We start from the raw sequence: 21,168 nt of genomic DNA, 5'->3' as shown, positions 1-21,168 counted from the left end.
GGCCTCACTGGCCTCCACCAGTGTTTCCAAACTCAACTCACGGAAAAACACAGGCCTTGGAATCTTTTCCCAAACAACACTTTCTCTCGGATGCCTTCACCAAGGATCTACTTCCAGGATTTCAATCTCTCCTTTCAGCATTCTTCTGCCTTGGATTGCCACATGCATTCAAGCTTCCACACAATCTCTCAGGCCACCAGAACACCATGGCTTCACGGGCTGTATTAAGGTGTCACCAACCTTTTACTTCAGACGTCTGGCTTCTTTTTTTGTAAATAAATTTAGAGTATCCAATTAAGGGGCAGCAGTTACTTATTTTAGCTTTAAAAAGCAGTGCAATTGTAGTCCTGACTCAACAGTTCAAAGATCTGGAATGTCACATCTCCCAAGTTCCTCCCCATAGGCAAGAGGCGTCAAACATGCCTCAAAAACCTTTGAGACCAAAATAAGCACGAGGCTCAGTTTCTCGAACATCAGGTACTATTACTGAGCAACTCAAGTTCCAGAGATTGTGACTTGCCACAACATCATCGAGCAAAGCTCATGTCTATGGAAATAGGCCAGAACATTAGGCCTCAAGTTCCATGTCTTATCATTTCACTTCCGGCCTTCAAAAACCTCCTAAAGTCTTTTATTTTTTGACAGTACTTCCCCCCCCCCCCCGGCCCCATTTTCTCAGAGTTGCCAACAGGTTTCCTGGAAGTTTTATTGAACGTCCCCTGGCACCCAACTGCCCCAACCGTGCATTACACATCATCCTTGTTCAACACAGCTTCCGACTGCCAAAATAAAAATCACACCAGCTCCCAGGTGAGTCTATACATAAACTGCTGTTAAATTAGATTTTGTATTTAAAATATTGTTTTTTAAATTCAAAGTGCCCAATTTTTTTTCCAATTAAAGGGGCAATTTGGCGTGGCCAATCCACCTACCCTGCATATCTTTGGGTTGTGGGGGTGAGACCCAGCAGACATGGGGAGAATGCACAAACTCCACACGGTAGTGACCAGGGCCAGGATCGATCCCGGGTCCTCGGCGCCTTGAGGCAGCAGTGCTAACCACTGCGCCGCCGTGCCGCCTTGTTAAAATGGATGTCACGTGACCTCGGGATGTTTGGTCCCAAACCATTCCCCAACATGCCACACAAAACCAGCCATTACCTGTACAAATTTAACTCTGACGAAGACCACTTGTTTAACTATGGATGCCCTTCAAAATTCTAAAATTCACTCATGGGACGTGGATCCCACTGTTCGGTCCAACATTAATTGGTAATTGTCCTGGAGGAGGCGTTAGTGAGCTGTCTTCTTGAGCTACCACAGTCTGAGGTGCAGGTAAGTCCACAGTGCTGTTAGGGAGGGAGTTGCAGGATTTTGGTTCAGCAACAGCGAAGAGGCGGCGATCTATTTTCAAGTCGGGATAGGGTGTACAACTTGGCAGGGAACTCGCAGACAATGGCCTTCCCATGTGCCTACTGCCTTTGTCTTTTATGTAGAAGAGGTTGTTAGGTGCGAAGGTGCTGTCAAAGATGCCTTGGTGAGTTGCTGCACTGCACCTTGGAGAAGGTGGATACTGCAGCAAGTGGTGGATGGAGTTAGGTCCAATTATGAGTTTCATTGTGTGTTTTGAGCTGCACTGGCCTGATCCAGGAGTATTCTAGAAGGCTTTGGATGTTTAGGCTAAAGGATGACATATACAACTCCATGCAATAAAATAAAAACACTTAGCAAGGAACTGAAACACTAGAGTATGTTTCATACAATCACTACAGTGCAGGAGGTAATTCGGCACATCGAGTATGTACCGATCCTTTGAAAGGGTACCCTACCTACAGTCAGGCCCCCACCCTATCCTTTTAATGCAGTAACCCCACCTAACCTAATCTTTTGGACACCAAGGGGCAATTGATCATCGCCAATTCACCCAACCTGCACACCTTTGATGGTACAGCGGAACAGAATCTAGGGATTACATTGAGTACACCAGCAACAATTCATTTCTTCGCTGTGGTACAAAATGGAAATTAAATCCTGGGTTGGATGGGGAGATAGGCACAGCTGCCAAAGACTATTGTTGCTGCACGAGGTGCCAGGCAAATTACTTCCAGAGTATCGTGCACAGTGATGGAAACGCAAGAACAGGTTGAGGGTTTAAAAAACGGCCAAAATAAAGGGCATCTAACAGTGGGCAGCAGTGAGAAGTGACCGAGGAAGATTCAGGAGAAGTCAACTTGCTCACAGAGACACAGACAGAGAGAGAGAGAGAGGGAAAGGCTGGTAGATAATTGTTTGTCACTTAGAAACAGCATGGCTAGACCTCCGGCGAGGGGGATGCCCTGAGCGGACACAAGGAAGGTAGCTCGCCTCAGGAACTCTGAAAAATTACATTTGTAATGCAAAAATAGCCCACCAAACCCCCCCCCCACCCCCGCCCCACCCCTGCCCCCCCCCACACCCCTGCCCCCACACCCCTGCCCCCCCCCCCCCCCCCACCCCTGCCCCCCCCCCCTCACAAGACAGCCGCAACTACCGAGGAATAAACAGCAATAACTCCAGGATCAGAAGGATTGGCAGAGACGGCCAAATCCTGGAGAGGAAGAACAGGATGACGACGAAAACGAGGAGCGAGTCGGAGTCGGCCATGTGCGAGCGAGCTGGGACTCCGCGACGCACGCCAGACTACCCACAGATAAGCCAGTGGATGGACCTCATGACTCAGGAGCACCAGAAACACGGAGACATCATCAAGTTGGAAATGAGGGCAACAAAGAAGGCGGTGGTCTCCGACGCCTCGACCTCCTTCAAGGTGGTGTTGGGGAAAACAGAGGGCTGACTGGAAGCAACAATCAGGGAGCTAGAAAATGCAGCGACTGACCAAATTGACCGAATCGCCTCCACGGAAACAGAAGTGGCGAGGTTGGTGGCAACGCAAGGGGAAGGTCGAGGGCCAGGAGAACCGGTTACACCACCAGAATCTCCATATCGTGGGCCTACCGGACCGGGCCATCAGAGGCAGAAACCCCACAGATTATGTGGCCCAGCTGCTGGGTAACCTGGTCAGAAGGGAGAGTTTCCCCAAACCCCCGGAGATAGATAAGACAATCCACAGGTCATTCTGGCCAAAACCTAAAGCAGGGGAACAGCCAAGAGCCGAAATAGCGACGCTGCTCCGATACCGGGATCGGGAGGACAATCCTGAACTGGGCAAGGCACACTCGGCCCTGCCAGTGGGAGGGCCATTCAATCAGAGTTTCCCAGGATATTGGGGCAGGCCTGGCCAAGTGGCACGCTGAATTTAATACAGCCAAGGCAGCCTTGTCCAAGAGTGGGGTGCAAATTGGGATGTTGTACCCAGCCAAACTGTGGTTAACCTTCCAGAGGTACTTCACTGTGCCAGCCAAGGCGGGTGGGTTTGCGTGCAGACACGATCTGGGAAGGCAGCAACAACAGCCCCAACAGTCACAACAAACTCATTTTTAAAAAGAAAGACATCTGCGCGGGACAGAACCGACGCATTTCGACCAGGAAGGACGGAGTGAGAGCGGACCGGTCAGGCGGCAGGGTAGCACAGTGGTTAGCACTGTTGTTTCACAGCACAAGGGACCCGGGTTCGATCTCCGGCTCGGATCACTGTCTCTGCGGAGTCTGCGCGTTCTCCCAGTGTCTGCGTGGGTTTCCTCCGGGTGCTCCGGTTTCCTCCCACAAGTCCCGAAAGACGTGTTGTCAGGTGAATTGGACATTCTGAATTCTCCCTCTGTGTACCCGAACAGGCGCCAGAGTGTGGCGACGAGGGGCTATTCCCCACTTCACTGCAGTGTAAATGTAAGCCTACTTATGACAATAAAGATTATTTTTTTTAAATTAGAAACAGGTGGAGGGGGAGAGTGGGGGAAGAACACAACAGGTTGGAGAAGACAGGGATCACTCTCGGGGTGGGAGTGACCACACCAGCGAACAAGGATAGCTGAGCACAGGTTGTTGAACGCAGGTTGTTGCTGCATTTCCTACATTACAATAGTGCCAATGTCTCAAATCTACTCATCTGCATTTGAGGAATCCTGATGTCACGAAAGGCACAACAGAAATGCAATTCTTGCTTTCTCAGTTCACAGGGCTGAGTAACATTTTCAAATATGAAGATTACAAGAAAGAGCACTTGAGAAATCAAATGGATTGAAGAGATATTTGGTGGGCCTCTGACATATATGAGATGACAGGTGGCGTCGACCCATCAACAGGCGACAGGTTTATAAATGTGAGCCTTTATCCACATCCTACAATTGTTTATGTTTCGAGCAGAATGCCTTCTATTCAATTCCCTTAAGAAGCTCAAAATACATTGGAAATTTTTTTTTTTTAAATGTAGAAATTCCACATAGAAAGTGAAAACAAAAAGAGAAAATTCTGGAACTAGAGATAAACAGAGTAAACAGCAGAATTTTCCTAAATCCCAGTGGAAGTGGCCTTGAAGCAGAAGCGGGAAAAGGCTGGCTCCCTGATACGCTGCTGCCTCCTCATTTTTGTCTTTTAGCTTTTTCAAAGAACTGGTACAGGAAGAATGGGCCAAATGGCCTCCACCTGCATGGCAATGGCAGTCAGGATCTTGGATCAAAGATGGAACCTGGACTTTGCATATAAACAAGGTAACTACCTCAAATGCCGTGACAATTACTTGCAGTCGTGGAATGCAACATAGTGTTGGAGACTTGCAGTCTATGTGAGAGCGTAGGTCATGTTCCTGCGCACCTTTGCAAATCTCAATGAATCCACAGCAAAGTTAGAATGGGGCACCTTCTGTTGCCTGGCATTTTAATGTGTCAGCAAACAGACGCTATAACAATAGAATGTGGAAATTCAGCATTGCAAAAGTGCTCTGCCAATATATGACACATATGAAGGCAGGAAAAATGCTACATTGAAAGATAAGAAATAGATATGTTTGATAATGTTCCCCACGGTCGGCTATTGCAGAAAATACGGAAGCTGGGGATTGAGGGTGATTTAGAGATGTGGATCACAAATTGGCTAGTTGAAAGAAGACAGAGAGTGGTGGTTGATGGGAAATGTTCAGAATGGAGTTCAGTTACGAGTGGCGTACCACAAGGATCTGTTCTGGGGCCGTTGCTGTTTGTCATTTTTATAAATGACCTAGAGGAGGGCACAGAAGGATGGGTGAGTAAATTTGCAGACGACACTAAAGTCGGTGGAGTTGTAGACAGTGCGGAAGGATGTTGCAGGTTACAGAGGGACATAGATAAGCTGCAGAGCTGGGCTGAGAGGTGGCAAATGAGTTCCGGAGCCATGAGGTCATGTTGCAGTTGTACAAAACTCTAGTACGGCCGCATTTGGAGTATTGCGTACAGTTCTGGTCGCCTCATTATAGGAAGGACGTGGAAGCTTTGGAACGGGTGCAGAGGAGATTTACCAGGATGTTGCCTGGTATGGAGGGAAAATCTTATGAGGAAAGGCTGATGGACTTGAGGTTGTTTTCGTTAGAGAGAAGAAGGTTAAGAGGTGACCTAATAGAGGCATACAAAATGATCAGAGGGTTAGATAGGGTGGACAGCGAGAGCCTTCTCCCGCGGATGGAGGTGGCTAGCACGAGGGGACATAGCCTTAAATTGAGGGGTAATAGATATAGGACAGAGGTCAGAGGTGGGTTTTTTACGCAAAGAGTGGTGAGGCCGTGGAATGAAAATGAAATGAAATGAAATGAAATGAAAATCGCTTATTGTCACGAGTAGGCTTCAATGAAGTTACTATGAAAAGCCCCTAGTCGCCACATTGCGGCGCCTGTCCGGGGAGGCTGGTACGGGAATCGAACCGTGCTGCTGGCCTGCTTGGTCTGCTTTAAAAGCCAGCGATTTAGCCTTGTGAGCTAAACCAGCCCCTGCATTTTCCTGCCTTCATATGTGTCATATATTGGCAGAGCACTTTTGCAATGCTGAATTTCCACATTCTATTGTTATAGCGTCTGTTTGCTGACACATTAAAATGCCAGGCAACAGAATGCCCTACCTGCAACAGTAGTGAACTCGCCAACATTGAGGGCATTTAAAAGTTTATTGGATAAGCATATGGATGATAAGGGCATAGTGTAGGTTAGATGGCCTTTAGTTTTTTCCATGTCGGTGCAACATCGAGGGCCGAAGGGCCTGTACTGCGCTGTATCGTTCTATGTTCTATGTTCTATACAAGGTTATTCAAAAGCAAAACCATGCTCTTTGATTTCAACGGTGTTCGGAAAATGCAGATAGTTTTATCGTACTTATATTTTTATTGGTAAACATTAGAAATAAGGCATAAGCGATTCTCTTGTGTTTAGTGAGGGCTAGGGCTTGAAGAGAAAATAAACTAGCAGTGGTTGCTTAGGAACTGGGGCTTTGGAAGGTTGAGAAGCTTTCAAGCTCTCGTTTAGTTAATTTGATTGCAGTTGGAGTTAGATAGTGAGAGAGAAGGCCGCTCTCGCAGTTCTGCTAGAAGCAGTAGGTTTTAGAAGGCTAAAGAGGGAACGTCTCGCTCAGCCTTGCTAGAAAAAAAGCCATACCATGGAGTAATGGTTAAGAAAATAGATGCCGGAAAGCTAAAGTCCAGCTAGTTTAAGGAAACTAGAGAAATGAAGAGAGGTTTCCAAGAAGTCTGGAGTTAACAGAACAGAGGAAAATGGGAACTAGAACAGATTACCATTCAGTAAAGTCACAGAGCGTTGAAAAGGTATCGGAGCATGAGAGACAGAAAGATAACTGCAGTCGGGCTAAGGATTGTGAGAAATGACTACAGCTTGGGAGACATTATTTTAAATAATTGTGGAAATTGGTGGCTGGACCAGAGTTTATGGAAAAGTCATTAAGGCAAAAGAAATGTTAAAAGGGAGCGGTACAAGTCCTGTCATTATTAAAAGTGGAGCGGCAGCTTTGTTTAATTTGGAAATCTGGTCTGAATTTCAGAATGCAAATCACTAAGGGAAAGCATAATTATGAGAGAAGATTTTAATGTGTGGTCTTGGGAGTTAGCAAACTCTCGCGTGAAAATCATATCGGAGAAATCCATAAATACTTTTTTTTAAAATTTAGATTACCCAATTATTTTTTTCCAATTAAGGGGCAATTTAGTGTGGCCAATCCACCTACTCTGCACATTTTTGGGTTGTGGGGGCGAAACCCACGCAGGCACGGGGAGAATGTGCAAACTCCACTAGGACAGTGACCCAGAGCCGGGATCGAACCTGGGACCTCGGCGCTGTGAGGCTGCTATGCTAACCACTAGGCCACCGTGCTGCCCTCATAAATACTAACTTGATAGAAATAGATAGAACAGTACAGCACAGAACAGGCCCTTCGGCCCTCAATGTTGTGCCGAGCCATGATCATCCTACTCAAATCCACGTATCCACCCTATACCCGTAACCCAATAACCCCCCCTTAACCTTACTTTATTAGGACACTACGGGCAATTCAGCATGGCCAATCCACCTAACCCGCACATCTTTGGACTGTGGGAGGAAACCGGAGCACCCGGAGGAAACCCACGCACACACGGGGAGGACGTGCAGACTCCGCACAGACAGTGACCCCGGGAATCGAACCTGGGACCCTGGAGCTGTGAAGCATTTATGCTAACCACCATGCTACCGTGCTGCCCATCATGCTACCGTGCTGCCCATCTTGCGTTAGGCTGACTTTTGGACACCCTGGCACTGCCGAACTGGCAGAATTGGCTTCCAGTTGGGCGAGGAGAATTCTACAGTCACCTACAGGAGCAGGTAGGTCCAATACACAAGTCCAGAATGGGGGTCCTCTCCCAGACCCTGGGAAGCAGTCCGATCCCCAATCCCAAAGGTCTTTTGTATGGCATCTGGGCGCGAGAGTGGTCTGATAGGATGGTGCTCTGGCGGCACTGCTGCTCCTCTTTGCCCACAGGCAGTGCTGTAAAAGGCACTTTGCTGCTCCCAAAGCTATTCTCACCATATTTCAGCTTCTGGGTTTTCCGAGACCTCTCAATCCTGCTCACCCACTAAAAATCTGCAACAGTGGTTATATAAGAAGCCCCTTCAGCTCTTCCCCACAATCCCTTCTGCCATTTAATGTCTTCCGCCCTAACACCCTTTGTTCTTTTTCAATCATCCCCCATTTCACCTGCTTAAAAGCTATTAATGGCGCGACTTAACGGCCTCGTGGCACCCGTGATTCATCCGAACTTTGGGTGACGTCGCGATCTGTATCTCGCACGTGCTGGGTAGGATCCAGACATACATATTTAAATGAGCACAAATGAGGACCAAGCAATAATGGCACCTGGGGGGGTCTCCAAAACACTGGAGATCCCTGGTTGGTCAGGGACAGGGTAGGGTGGCCCCCCCAGCTCTCCCTCTGGCACCTCCAAGGTGCCTAGTTTGCACTGCCAGCATGCCTAGATGGCAGCACAGGGTGCCCAAGTGGCAGGGTGGCACTGCCAAGGGTCTGAGCCTGTGGGGGGCCATGCCCATGAAAGGGGGGATAAGCGGGGTTTGAAGGGTGGGTACAAAGGGGCCTCAAAAAGATTGGGAAGTTATGGGTGGGGTTCCTGAAAGAGCAGGAATGACAATGTGTGGGGGGATGACATTGCCCTTGGGTGGGTGGGTATGGCATGGACCCTCAGGCTCACTTAGAGATCGGGGCGCCATTTGAAAACGGCGACCCGATCTTTAGGTGCCGGCCTTGCCAGAGAGTTCAGCTCCACACTGCTGAAAAAATTTCTAAGTGTGGCCTGGACCAGAGAGAAACTCCCAAGGCCCAAACAATGACTGCATGTGGTTGAATACTGGTGTGGATCTCACCCAAAAAGCCGCCGACAAATACCCCGCCAAACCTGCCCTAAATTACACTAAGGGCGCGATCCAATGGCCACGCTGCGCCTGAAAAGCAGCTCGCCTTCGCTCAGCGTGACCGATAAAAGCCGGGACACCCCGCTCCTGGGATCTACCCAGCCAACAATGCCTCCCTAGATCCAAAGGGATCTCGCGAGACATTGCGATGTAAATCCTGCCCACTGTGGGCAGATTCATGTTTTGGCAAATCTGCGTCTTGGAGTGAGACAGTTAGCCTCACTCTAATGTGCAGATTCCAGAGGTACCCGAGGCTTTGGGATTCCTCCCCTTTGCCACAGAGACTTTGGGCGAGCGCCGTTCAGCACTGGTCCTCACAAATGGAGACCAGACGGAACGGCACTCTTTCGGGGCTCTCAAGGGATTGGAGGTCTCCAGCTGCATGCCCTTTTGTCAGGGTGGTGCCCTGGCACTGCTGGTGCCAGCCTGGCACTGCCAAGGTGCCCAGGTGGCACTGCCAGCTGACATGGGCACTGTCAGGTTGGACACTGCCAAGGTGCCAAGCTGGCATTTATGCCCATGCACGATCGGGTGTTGGGGGGAGGGAGCGGGAGGCCAGGCATCTTCCTATAGTGCATTTGGGCGGCGGCGGGCAGCAGGGGAGCACTTCGGGGGCCTTGGAGATTGGGACGCCATTTTAAAATGACATCCCAGTCTCTCGCTACACTGAGGAGTTCCAGCAAGCACAGCTAAACGTGTTCACTATGGAACTTTGTTCCCAATTCGTTGAATCAAGCCCTTTCGAAATTCTTTGGTTGAATCTACCCTACATTTCTAACTATTCCCATTTCTGATGAAAAAGTGATCGACCTGCAACATTAACTCTGTTTCTCGGGCCGCAGATGCTACATGGCCAACGGAGTATTTACAGCTTTATTTTAAATCAGAGGTTGCCAACTTCATTGCCAGAATTTTTTTTAAACCGACTATATCTAAAATGCAGCAGCCAATTTGCAAGTAGCAAGATCCCGTAAATCACACTGTGATAAACACAAGATCATCTGTTTTTCTGATGCTGATCAAGGGATAAAACGTTGGCCTGGACAGAGGGAAAACTATCCCGCTCTTGTTGAAAATAGTGCCATGGGGTTTTTTTTACAGTTACCGGGACCTCAGTTTAACATCTCATTGAAGGACGGCACCTCCGACAGTGCAGCACCCCCTCAGTCCTGCATTGAAGTGTCAGCCTAAACGTTTGTGCTAAATACATGAAGAACACACAGCCCATGCTCCCAGTAAAATACATAAAATATATACACACAATGTTCCAGTGAAAATGTCTTCTTGAAGTTGCATTTAGAATCTTTCTGCAGAAAACTATTTTTGAGAGATCCACAAATGGTTTGTGAATAAAGTGCAAGATAGTAATTATCAATGCTTTAATAAGCTCAAAAGCTACAACAGTGAATGCATTATAAGCACCCACTTCTTTGCCTTTCGTAGTTGGGTATTTTCTCAAAGTCCATTGTGGACCCTGCTGTAGCTAAAGTCACATTGAGGTATATTCCGAAAGCCACAATGGGTGACAAAATGGCAGCCCAGTAAGGCAACAGTTCAATTGGAATTGGTTATGACATGACTACATGGTGTCAGCTGTGGCTAGTATCAGCTGTGTTGTTCCTCGTGTCTTAATAAAGCTTGTAGTCTCAAAGTTGGAGAAGATGCTTTATTGTGAATTTGTTCTCTCTTCAGAGCTTAACTTACGGCTACCTCAAATGCTGCCTGCCTGTCCTGTGTCCTGCTCCCAGTTCTGCCTTCCGTGAAGTGTCCTCACTTCCTGTCCCGGTGTATTTATAGCTCTCCTGTGCTCCCTCTAGTGCTTGCTCAGTTGTATTACATCTACTCAGATCTACAATCACCACATCAGCGGTGACTCCGTTGGCGCCACTCACACCTCTTGAGTTGAAGGACCTGGCTTCAGGTCCCACTCCAGAGCTTAAGCACATCAAGCCAGGCTGACACAGTGGCAGCACTAAGGGACAGCTGCACTGTCAGAGGAGCTGATATTCGAATGAGACATTGAACTAAGGCCCCATCTGCCCTCCCAGTCGAACATGATTTTGAAGAAGTGCAAGCGAGTTATCCCTCGTGCTCTGCCCAATAGGGCGGCACGGTAGCACAGTGGTTAGCATTGTTGCTTTACAGCTCCAGGGTGCCAGGTTTGATTCCCGGCATTCTCCCCGTGTCTGTGTGGGTTTCCTCCGGGTGCTCCGGTTTCCTCCCACAAGTCCCGAAAGACGGGCCTGTTGGATGAATTGGACATTCTGAATTATCCCTCAGTGTACCCGAACAGGCGCCGGAGTGTGGTGACTAGGGGATTTTCACAGTAACTGCAGTGTCAATGTAAGCCTACTTGTGACAATAAAAGATTATTATGATTAAGGAGTGCCTTGAAGGCGGATAGGAGAGGTGGAGAGGCAGAGACGCGTTTAGGGAGAAAATTCCAGAGCTTCCGTTCTCACCGGTCAATGGTGGAGCAATTAAAATCAGGGGCACGCATGGGGTCGGAATTGGAGATTTCAGAGGATTAGAGGAGGCTACAGAGATGGAGAGGGATTCAAAATCAAGGATCAGGCAACCAAGCACTGATTTCAAGAGGGCCAAATGAGTAAATAGCTGTATTGTGGAGAAAATAATTATCGCTGCCGCATTTGAAATGCTCCATTTCTCACCAGTCTTTACCCCGAGGCATTTCCTAACAGGCAGCCACATGTCACAACGTTTGCTGAGTATTCCTGTCCGATTGCTGAAAGCAGACAGAGACAGAGAGCGTCGATGCAGAAGCGTTACTGTAATTATTACCTGGACTGTAACCTGCTTTCTCGTGGCCCAGCTGTCCCCAGATGTTTGAGCCACATGTGTAGACACTTCCGTCTTGCAGAACAAAAGCTGTATGGTATCTCCCGCAGGCCACCTCCTGCACAGTTTTGCTGCTAAAGAATGAAGAAGTCCTGGGTTGGGCAACAATGTTCTCATGAATATCACCCAGTCCGAGTTGACCCAAATTTGTATGGCCCCAACACAACACCTGTACTTTCGAAGTCATGGTTTCTGTGATTCTCCTGGAACAGAGAGTGGGAGAAAGAGGAAAGTTAGGTTAGTGACGGATAGAAACGTAGAAAATGGGTGCAGGAGTAGGCCATTCGGCCCTTCAAGCCTGCACCACCATTCAATATGATCATGGCTGATCATGCAAATTCAGTATCCCACGCCTGCATTCTCTCCATACCGCTTGATCCCTTTAACCGCAAGAACCATGTCCAGCTCCCTCTTGAATATATCCAACGCACTGGCCCAACAGCTTTCTGTGCTGGAGAGAGTTCAAGAAGTTCACAACTCTCTGAGAGAAGAAGTTCTTCCTCATCTCAGTCCTGAATGGCTTACCCCTTATTCTTAGGCGGTGACCCCTACTTCTGGTTGTCCCAAAGATCGAGAACATTCTTCCCGCATCTAGTCTGTCCAGTCCCATCAGGATTTTATATGTTTCTATGAGATCCCCTCTCATTCTTCTAAACTCCAGTGAGTTCAAGCCCAGTGATCCAGTCTTTCTTTGTATGTCAGTCCTGCCATCCCGGTAATTAGTCTGGTGAACCGTCGCTGGACACCCTCAATAGCAAGAATGTCCTTCCTCAAACTAGGAGACTAAAACTGCCCACAACACTCAAGGTGTAGCCTCACCAAGGCCCTGTATAACTGCAGCAAGGCATCCCTACTCCTATACTCAAATCCTCTCGCTATGAATGCCAACATGCCATTAGCTTTCCTTACCGCCTGCTGTACCTGCATGCCAACCTTCAGCGACTGTGTCACCATGACACCCAGGTCTTGTTGCACTTCCCCTTTTCCTAAACTGCCACCATTCAGATAATAATCTGCCTTCTTGTTTTTGCCAAAGTGGATAATCTCACATTTACCCACATTATATTGCATTCAGCCACCCTGTCCAAGTCACCCTGCAGCCTCTGTGCATCCTCACAGCACACACTGCCACCCAGCTTAGTGTTATCTGCAAATTTGGAGATATTGCATGCAATTCCTTCGTCCAAATCATTAATGTATATTGTGAACAGCTGGGGTCCCAGCACTGAATCCTGCGGTACCCCACTAGTCACTGCCTCCCACTCTAAAAAGGACCCATTTATTCCCAATCTCTGCTTCCTGTCTGCCAGCAGTTCTCTATCCATGGCAATACATTACCCCCAATACCATGAGCTTTAATTTTTCTCACTAATCTCTTGTGTGGGACCTTGTCGAAAGCCTTTAGAAAGTCCAGATACACAACATCCATTGGTTTACCCTTGTCCACTCTACTGGTCATATTGTCAAAAAATTCCAAATCCCTTTTGTGAATTCATGCTGACTTGGACAATCAGTGTGTACAGACATAATTCAGTCCACTTTTAACCTTATTTTTATTTATAAACATGACAAATCCCTACTTCTATATTTACAGTAGAAATGCCCTATGTAAACATGTCACACTGCAATTACACCCTTGCTCCAATGATGGCGCTGCAAAATCCTAGGGCATGTGAGTGTGTAATTACGATGGCAGTTTCCATTAGGAATACTAAGAATGGCATTTGTAAGACAAGAACATGACAAGAAAGGGATGCAGGTGCAGAATTAACATATGACATAGTAAAGAACTGGCTGGCACATATTTTAAGCAATATTGCTGTCCATGTAATCAGTGTTTGTGCAATTTGACAGGCCTGACAACCAAACCAGCTGTGAGAAGAATCCTTGCAGGAGGAAGCCAAAGCTTTGTACAGATCTGTGATGAAGCGGTAAAAGGATTAATTTTGGTAGGACAAATTTGAATGCGGATTACAGGGTCTTTACTCAGAGAGTGGTTCGGGTGTAGAATGGACTGCCTGCTGTGATAGTGATGTCGGACACTTGAGGAAACTTCAAGTGGTTATTGGATAGGCACATGGAGCACACCAGAATGACAGGGAGTGGGATAGCTTGACCTTGGTTTCGTACAAGGCTCGGCACAACATTGAGGGCCGAAGGGCCTGTTCTGTGCTGTACTGTTCTATGTTCACTCGGGGAGGTAAGTCTAGTGTTGAGGTCATCCGGCTTGTTCTCAATCACTTGGATGTTTGCCAGGAGTACGCTGGGAAACCAGGTAATTTAAGTTTTACCTTGAGGCCGGTGCGTTTTCTCCGCCTCCCGAGTCAGCGGCTGCTCTTGGATGGCAGGGCTGGCTTTGCGCAAGGTAAGTGATTGCGTTCGGAGGGATAGTGGATGATGGCGGTGGTGTCAGGCTCACTGGAAGGGGTTGTGCATCAGCCGGTCTAGTCTCGTGGGGCTGTGAGGTTGGGTTCACCCTCCGGTGGGGTCGGGCAGGTACCTGTCGCTCTGGGGTTGCCTCGGGCATTCCCGCTTCGCTGGCGAGGCCTCGCGCCCCCGCGGTCTACTCATGCCGAGATTGACCTTGGTAGGGGCCTGGAAGGGCCCCGTCTTTTACCTTTTCTTCCCCCAGGTACGTCAGGATGATGGACAGGCTGAACGCAACCTGGTTGGGTCTGGTCACGTGGTCAGAGTCTGGCGGGAGCGACCACGTGGTCGGACTCCGGTGTGGGCCCAATCGGGCCGACACTGGGGAAAGGATCAAATTAATCAACACCAAGGGACAATTTAACGAAGCCGATCCACGTAACCTGCACATCTTTGGACCGTGGGAGGAAATCGGAGCATCCGGAGGAAACCTACGCAGACGCAGGGAGAACATATTGTGAAAGTACACAAAAGGTCAGTCGGCAACAGTAAAGAGAAAAGCCAGATTGTAGTCTGCTGGGTATGTGAAACCTCAGCAAAGAGAGAAAGGCACACTACACAACCCATCAAACTGAAGAAGCATTCATTTCACAACAGGCATCATAACCTGGATTTTCCCTTTCCGGATGCTGACGGGCCTGCAGTGTTTTCTGGCAATGCCCGATTTCCTTACCAATTTCCAATGTCTCATACCTGGGAGAGGCACGAGGCACACCAAAAATAATTTCTTAGGGGGAAAGCAATGGAGAGAAAATCTTGTGGCAAAGGTTTAACTCTCAAATCATTCAAAGAATATCTTCACTGGGTCCACAGCATTGATTTGAAGAAAATGCATTAGAATTTATGACCGTACCAAATTCGGGGCACTAGAAATTTGCTTCACAGATTGCCCTGCCCAGATTAAGAAAGCAGCTGGGTCCAGCCAGATCTATTCCTGGGGAGGAGGGCGGACGCCCTTGCCGTTGCCTCCCTGATCGCCTGCTGTAGAATCCTATTCGGCTGGCGGTCAGCAGCACCACCCAGAGCTGCAGACTGGCTGTCCCACCTCTCGGAATCTCTCCAAATGGAGAAAATCAAATTCGCCATCCGAGGGTCAGACGGCGGCTTCCACATAACGTGGGAGCCATTCACCCAATTGTTCCGGGACCTGTTTGTGGCCAACAAACAAGTAGAAGAATAGCCAGGTAGCCAAGAGTCAGGGGAAAGTAGACAAAGCATGAGAGGGAGAGATAGACCGGGAGGGGGGAGGGCGGGGGGGGGGGGGGGGGGGGGGGGGGGGGGGCAGCAAAATCTAAGAGGAAAGAAGGGCGAACCACAGGAGGGTGGGAAAAGAGGACAGAAGCAAGGGGGAAAGGGGGGGGGGGGAAGAGGGAAGAGACAGGGAACAAGAGAGGAGAATCAGGGAGGTGGGGGGGGGGGGGGATGCAGGGAAATGACAGCCTGAAGGAGGGCACGGGATACAATAACAAACTTGGCATCTCCAGGAACAGAGAACAAGGAGAATAAAGGCAAAAGACGGGAGGAACGGCTGAAGCGGAGGTGAGCGCAAGACGACAACTGCAGCGAGATCCATCTGGGAGAAGCAAGTGACAACACCAACACCAAACCCATTCGAGTATTGCCCACTATTATTGTTTCTCCAGCACCCAAATGTATATTAACCTCCCCAGTTCCCACCCCCCTACCCCTAACCCCAACCCCCCCTACCCCTACCCCCCCACACCCCTAACCCCAACCCCCCCCACCCCTACCCCCCCCACACCCCTAACCCCAACCCCCCCCCCCCTACCCCTACCCCCCCACAAACAGTTGCATACTTATGTGTTGTAAATAATTTTGCCAATTATTGGCTGGGCCAATCTCACCCAAATTGCAACAAGGCTTAGGCTGATAAGTGGTGAAGTACCATTCGTACCACACAAGTGCCAGGCAGTGAACATCTCCAACAAGAGAGCATCTTGACATTAAATGGCATCACCATTCCTGAATCCTCCACTATCAACATCCCAGGAGTTACCATTGACCAGAAACTTAACTGGACCAGCCAGATAAATACTGTACCTACAAGAGCAGATCAGAGGCTAGGAATCCTGCGGCAAGTCACTCACCTCCTGACTCTCCAAAGTCTGTCACATCATCCACAAGGCACAAGGCAGTAGCGTGCTGGAATACTCTCCGCATGCCTGGATGAGTGCAGCTCCAAACACACAAGAAGCTTGACACCATCCAGGACAAAGCAGCCCGCTTGATCAGCACTCCAACCACCGCCTTAAACATTCACTCCCTCCACCACTGACGGACAGTGACAGCAGTGTGCATCATCTACAAGATGCACTGCCACAACTCACCAAGGCTCCTTCAACATCACCTTCCAAACCTGCAACAATTACCACTCGGAAGGGCAATAGCAGCAGTTGCGTGCAGGGAATGACCACTACCTGCAGGTTTCTCTCCAAAGGACACCCCATCCTGACTTGAAACTATATCACCATTCCTTCCCTGCTGTTAGATCAGAATCCTGGAACTCCCTCCCTAACAGCACTGCAGGCGCACCTAATCGAGATGGACTGCAGCAGTTCAGGAAGGTTTGCTCACTACCATCATTTCAAGGGCAATTAGGGATGAGCGATAAATGCAGGCCTTGCCAGTGACATCCACATCTCACGAAAGAATTTCTAAAAGAAAATTACTGAGCTGCAAATGATCATTTGCAAACATTCTCCCATCAATGAAACTCAACAATAAGGAATGGGACACGTTCCGGGTAGTGAATAACTTCTGTCCCATAATACAGGCGAGACTGTGACCACTGTAAACCATTGCTTTTATGTTTCACCAAGAGAAACCTTTGGACTCAATCTTTAAAATCAAAAGCAATTTCTGGTTGAGGTGAGGTTGTGGTCACAGTTCTCAGAACCAAAGAAAAATGTTGACACAATATTCTTGCCTAAACTAGCCGCAATAGCAAAACAAAGCACGGAGATTCAGTACAAAAGGAAGGCATTCCTTTAACATGGCCCCGTTCTGCAAACTCAGGACAATTAACTACCTTCCCCTTTTGATGCTTCGCCCTTGTCGCAAAGTAGGTTTTGCGCTCAGTGAGGTCTCACACACAATATGAGACAGATAAGGAGAAGATCATCAAGTTTGAGGTGCTGGGTGGGGGTTGAATGTTGGCACAGGAAATCGAATGCCAGCACGGGAAACCTGCTCAGCCTGGCCTTCGAAATAATCTCCAATGTCCTGCTGAGGGGGCAGAGGTGGCATGGGTTTAGCATGCCTCATCTGGAAGGTGTGTGTGTGTGTATTTGTGTGTGTGTGTATTTATGCCCCCCCCCCCCTCTCTCCCTCACCCCCCCCCCCTCTCTCCCTCCCCCCGTCTCCTTCTCTCCCCCCCTTCCTCTCTCTCTCCCCCCCTCCCCCCCCTCCCTCACCCCCCCTCTCCCTCCCCCCATCTCCTTCTCTCCCCCCCTTCCTCTCCCTCCCCCTCCCCCCCCTCTCTCCCCCCCTTCCCCTCCCCCCCCCCCCCCCTCTCTCCCCCCTCCCCTCCCCCCCCCCTCTCCCCCCCCCTTCCCCTCCCCCCCCCCTCCCTCCCCCCCTCCCCCCCCCTCCCCCCCCCCTCCCTCCCCCCCCCCCTCCCTCCCCCCCCCCCCTCCCTCCCCCCCTCCCCCCCCCCCTTCCCCTCCCCCCCCCCTCCCTCCCCCCCCCCCTCCCCTCCCTCCCCCCCTCCCCCCCCGGCAGTGCAGCAGACTGTCAGCCTTGGTTGTGGGTGGGGCTGCAGTCTCTGGAGTGTGGGGGGGGGGGGGGGGGGGGGTCTCCAATCCAAGATCTTCTGATGCCAGGGGTTAGGGTGCCACTCCACAGAGGCAAGGCCCTTTAAATCAGAAAAGGGACCTTTAAAGGAATCTCGTCCCTCCTGCAGGAAAACTTTGTTGCCGCACGGCCCGATACATTGTGTCAGGGAGGAAGGGAGGGGGAATCCCTGCTGGGCCCGGAGCCCCTGCAGCTCTCTGGCTACAAAGAGGTTACAAAGTTACCTGAATGTTGCTCCTGCTGCCGGGGTCTCTAGTCCTGCGGACAGGCTGCACTGACTGGGGGCCCGGCCTGGCGCCGGTTGCCGCTCCGGCCCGGGGGCTCACCCCGCCTTTGTTCCCGCACCGACACCCCCTCTGCTCCGCTCCCGGCTGACTGAGTGACAGATCGGGGCCGTCAATCACTCTCCTCCCCAGGCCGGACGCTTCCCGCTGGCGGGTTGGTCAGTGAGGTGATGGACAGGCCAGGCGGCCAATCACCCGCCCAGGGCACAGGCGGAGGGACCTGGCGACGCGCCGGGCGAAGCGGATTGGGTTAAAGGGGCAGGCACCTCCGCCCAGGGAGCAACAACACAATGTCTTAAAGGGGCAGGCACCTCCGCCCAGGGAGCAACAACAACAACAACAACGGTGTCGTAAAGGGGCAGGCACCTCCGCCCAGGGAGCAACAACACAATGTCTTAAAGGGGCAGGCACCTCCGCCCAGGGAGCAACACAATGTCTTAAAGGGGCAGGCACCTCCACCAAGGGAGCAACAACAACGGTGTCTTAAAGGGGCAGGCACCTCCGCCAAGGGAGCAACAACAACGGTGTCTTAAAGGGGCAGGCATCTCCGCCCAGGGAGCAACAACACAATGTCTTAAAGGGGCAGGCACCTCCGCCCAGCGAGCAACAACACAATGTCTTAAAGGGGCAGGCACCTCCGCCCAGGGAGCAACAACAACAACAGTGTCTTAAAAGGGCAGGAACCTCCGCCCAGGGAGCAACAACAACACAATGTCTTAAAGGGGCAGGCACCTCTGCCCAGGGAGCAACAACACAATGTCTTAAAGGGGCAGGCACCTCCGCCTAGGGAGCAACAACAACAACAGTGTCTTAAAGGGGCAGGCACCTCATCCCAGGGAGCAACAACAACACAATGTCTTAAAGGGGCAGGCACCTCTGCCCAGGGAGCAACAACACTGTCTTAAAGGGGCAGGCACCTCCGCCTAGGGAGCAACAACAACAACAGTGTCTTAAAGGGGCAGGCACCTCATCCCAGGGAGCAACAACAACAGTGTCTTAAAGGGGCAGGCATCACTGCCCAGGGAGCAACAACAACAGTGTCTTAAAGGGGCAGACACCTCTGCCCAGGGAACAACAACAGTCTCTTAAAGAGGCAGGCACCTCCGCCAAGGGAGCAACAACAACAAGTGTCTTTAAGGGGCAGGCACCTCCGCCAAGGGAACAACAGTATCTTAAAGGGGCAGGCACCTCCGCCCAGGGAGCAACAACAACAACAGTGTCTTAAAAGGGCAGGAACCTCCGCCCAGGGAGCAACAACAACACAATGTCTTAAAGGGGCAGGCACCTCTGCCCAGGGAGCAACAACACAATGTCTTAAAGGGGCAGGCACCTCCGCCTAGGGAGCAACAACAACAACAGTGTCTTAAAGGGGCAGGCACCTCATCCCAGGGAGCAACAACAACACAATGTCTTAAAGGGGCAGGCACCTCTGCCCAGGGAGCAACAACACTGTCTTAAAGGGGCAGGCACCTCCGCCTAGGGAGCAACAACAACAACAGTGTCTTAAAGGGGCAGGCACCTCATCCCAGGGAGCAACAACAACAGTGTCTTAAAGGGGCAGGCATCACTGCCCAGGGAGCAACAACAACAGTGTCTTAAAGGGGCAGACACCTCTGCGCAGGGAACAACAACAGTCTCTTAAAGGGGCAGGCACCTCCGCCAAGGGAGCAACAACAACAAGTGTCTTTAAGGGGCAGGCACCTCCGCCAAGGGAACAACAGTATCTTAAAGGGGCAGGCACCTCCGCCCAGGGAGCAATAACAGTGTTTTAAAGAGGCAGGCACGTCTGCCAAGGGAGCAACAACAAGTGTCTTAAAGGGGCAGGCACTTCAACCCAGGGACCAACAACAGTGTCTTAAAGGGGCAGGCACCTCCGTCCAAGGAGCAATAACAACAACAGTGTCTTAAAGGGGCAGGCACCTCCGCCCAGGGAGCAATAACAACAACAGTGTCTTAAAGGGGCAGGCACCTCCGCCAAGGGAGCAACAACAACAAGTGTCTTAAAGGGGCAGGCACCTCTACCCAGGGAGCAACAACAGTGTCTTAAAGGGGCAGGCACCTCCATCAGGAAGCAACAAAGGCACAATGTCTTCAAGGGGCAGGCACCTCCACCCAGGGAGCAACATTAACACAATGTCTTAAAGGGGCATGCAGGCACTCATCCTCAGGGAGCAGGAGCAATCCAGTGTCATAAAGGGGCAGGTGCCTCCACCCAGCGAGCAACAATAACAGAGTGCCTTAAAGGAGCAGGCAACTCTGCCCCGGGAGCAACAGCACAATGTCTTAAAGTGGCAGGCACCTCTGCCCAGGGAGCAACAACAACACAATGTCTTAAAGGGGCAGGCACCTCCACCCAGGGAGCAACACTGAAGCAGTGTCTTAAAGAAGCAGGAACCTCTGCCCAGGGAGCAACATAACACAGTGTCTTAAAGGGACAAGGAACTCCACACAGGGAGCAACAATAACGTAAAGTCTTAAAGGGGCAGGCACCTCCATCCAGGGAGCAACAATGGCACAATGTCTTAAAGCGGAAGGCACCTCTGACCAGGGAGCAACAACAACACAATGGCTTAAAGGGACAGGCAGGCAGGCACCCACCCTCAGGGAGAAGGAGCAATCCAGTGTCTTAAAGGGGTAGGCATCTCCGTCCAGGGAACAACAACAGTGTCTTAAAGGTGCAGATACCTCCTCCCAGGGAGCAACAATAACAGTGCCTTAAAGGTGCAGGCACCTCCTCCCAGGGAGCAGCAACAACAGTGTCTTAAAGAGCAGGCAACTCGGCCCAGGGAGCAACAACAACACAATGTCTTAAAGGGGCAGGCACCTCCACCCAGGGAGCAACAATAAAGCAATGTTTTAAAGAAGCATGGACCTCCGCCCAGGGAGAAACATAACACAGTGTCTTAGAGGGACAGGCACCTCC

At 50.4% G+C, this 21,168-nt stretch overlaps 1 protein-coding gene across 2 annotated transcripts in view; it reads right to left on the bottom strand.

Annotated features, from left to right (window-relative positions):
- Window positions 1-18,377, bottom strand: part of LOC119963507 (probable E3 ubiquitin-protein ligase HERC3) — a 77,140-nt gene extending 58,763 nt beyond the window's left edge. Inside the window, exons 1-2 of one of the 2 annotated variants that reach the window (XM_038792727.1) lie at window positions 18,186-18,377; window positions 11,665-11,924 (exon numbers count right to left, since the gene is read on the bottom strand). In XM_038792727.1, coding sequence (XP_038648655.1) covers window positions 11,665-11,908 — 244 coding nt within the window. In that variant the 5' untranslated portion in view covers window positions 11,909-11,924; window positions 18,186-18,377. Of the gene's footprint in view, window positions 1-11,664; window positions 11,925-18,185 lie in introns of those variants that run through there. The other variant, XM_038792728.1, reaches the window with a different exon arrangement.
- Window positions 18,378-21,168: the final 2,791 nt, after the last annotated feature.

Source organism: Scyliorhinus canicula, chromosome 3 (assembly GCF_902713615.1).
Source record: "Scyliorhinus canicula chromosome 3, sScyCan1.1, whole genome shotgun sequence".
NCBI classification, from domain to species: domain Eukaryota; kingdom Metazoa; phylum Chordata; class Chondrichthyes; order Carcharhiniformes; family Scyliorhinidae; genus Scyliorhinus; species Scyliorhinus canicula.
Note: the sequence above shows the minus strand (reverse complement) of the source record. Positions and strands in the feature narration are given on the sequence as shown.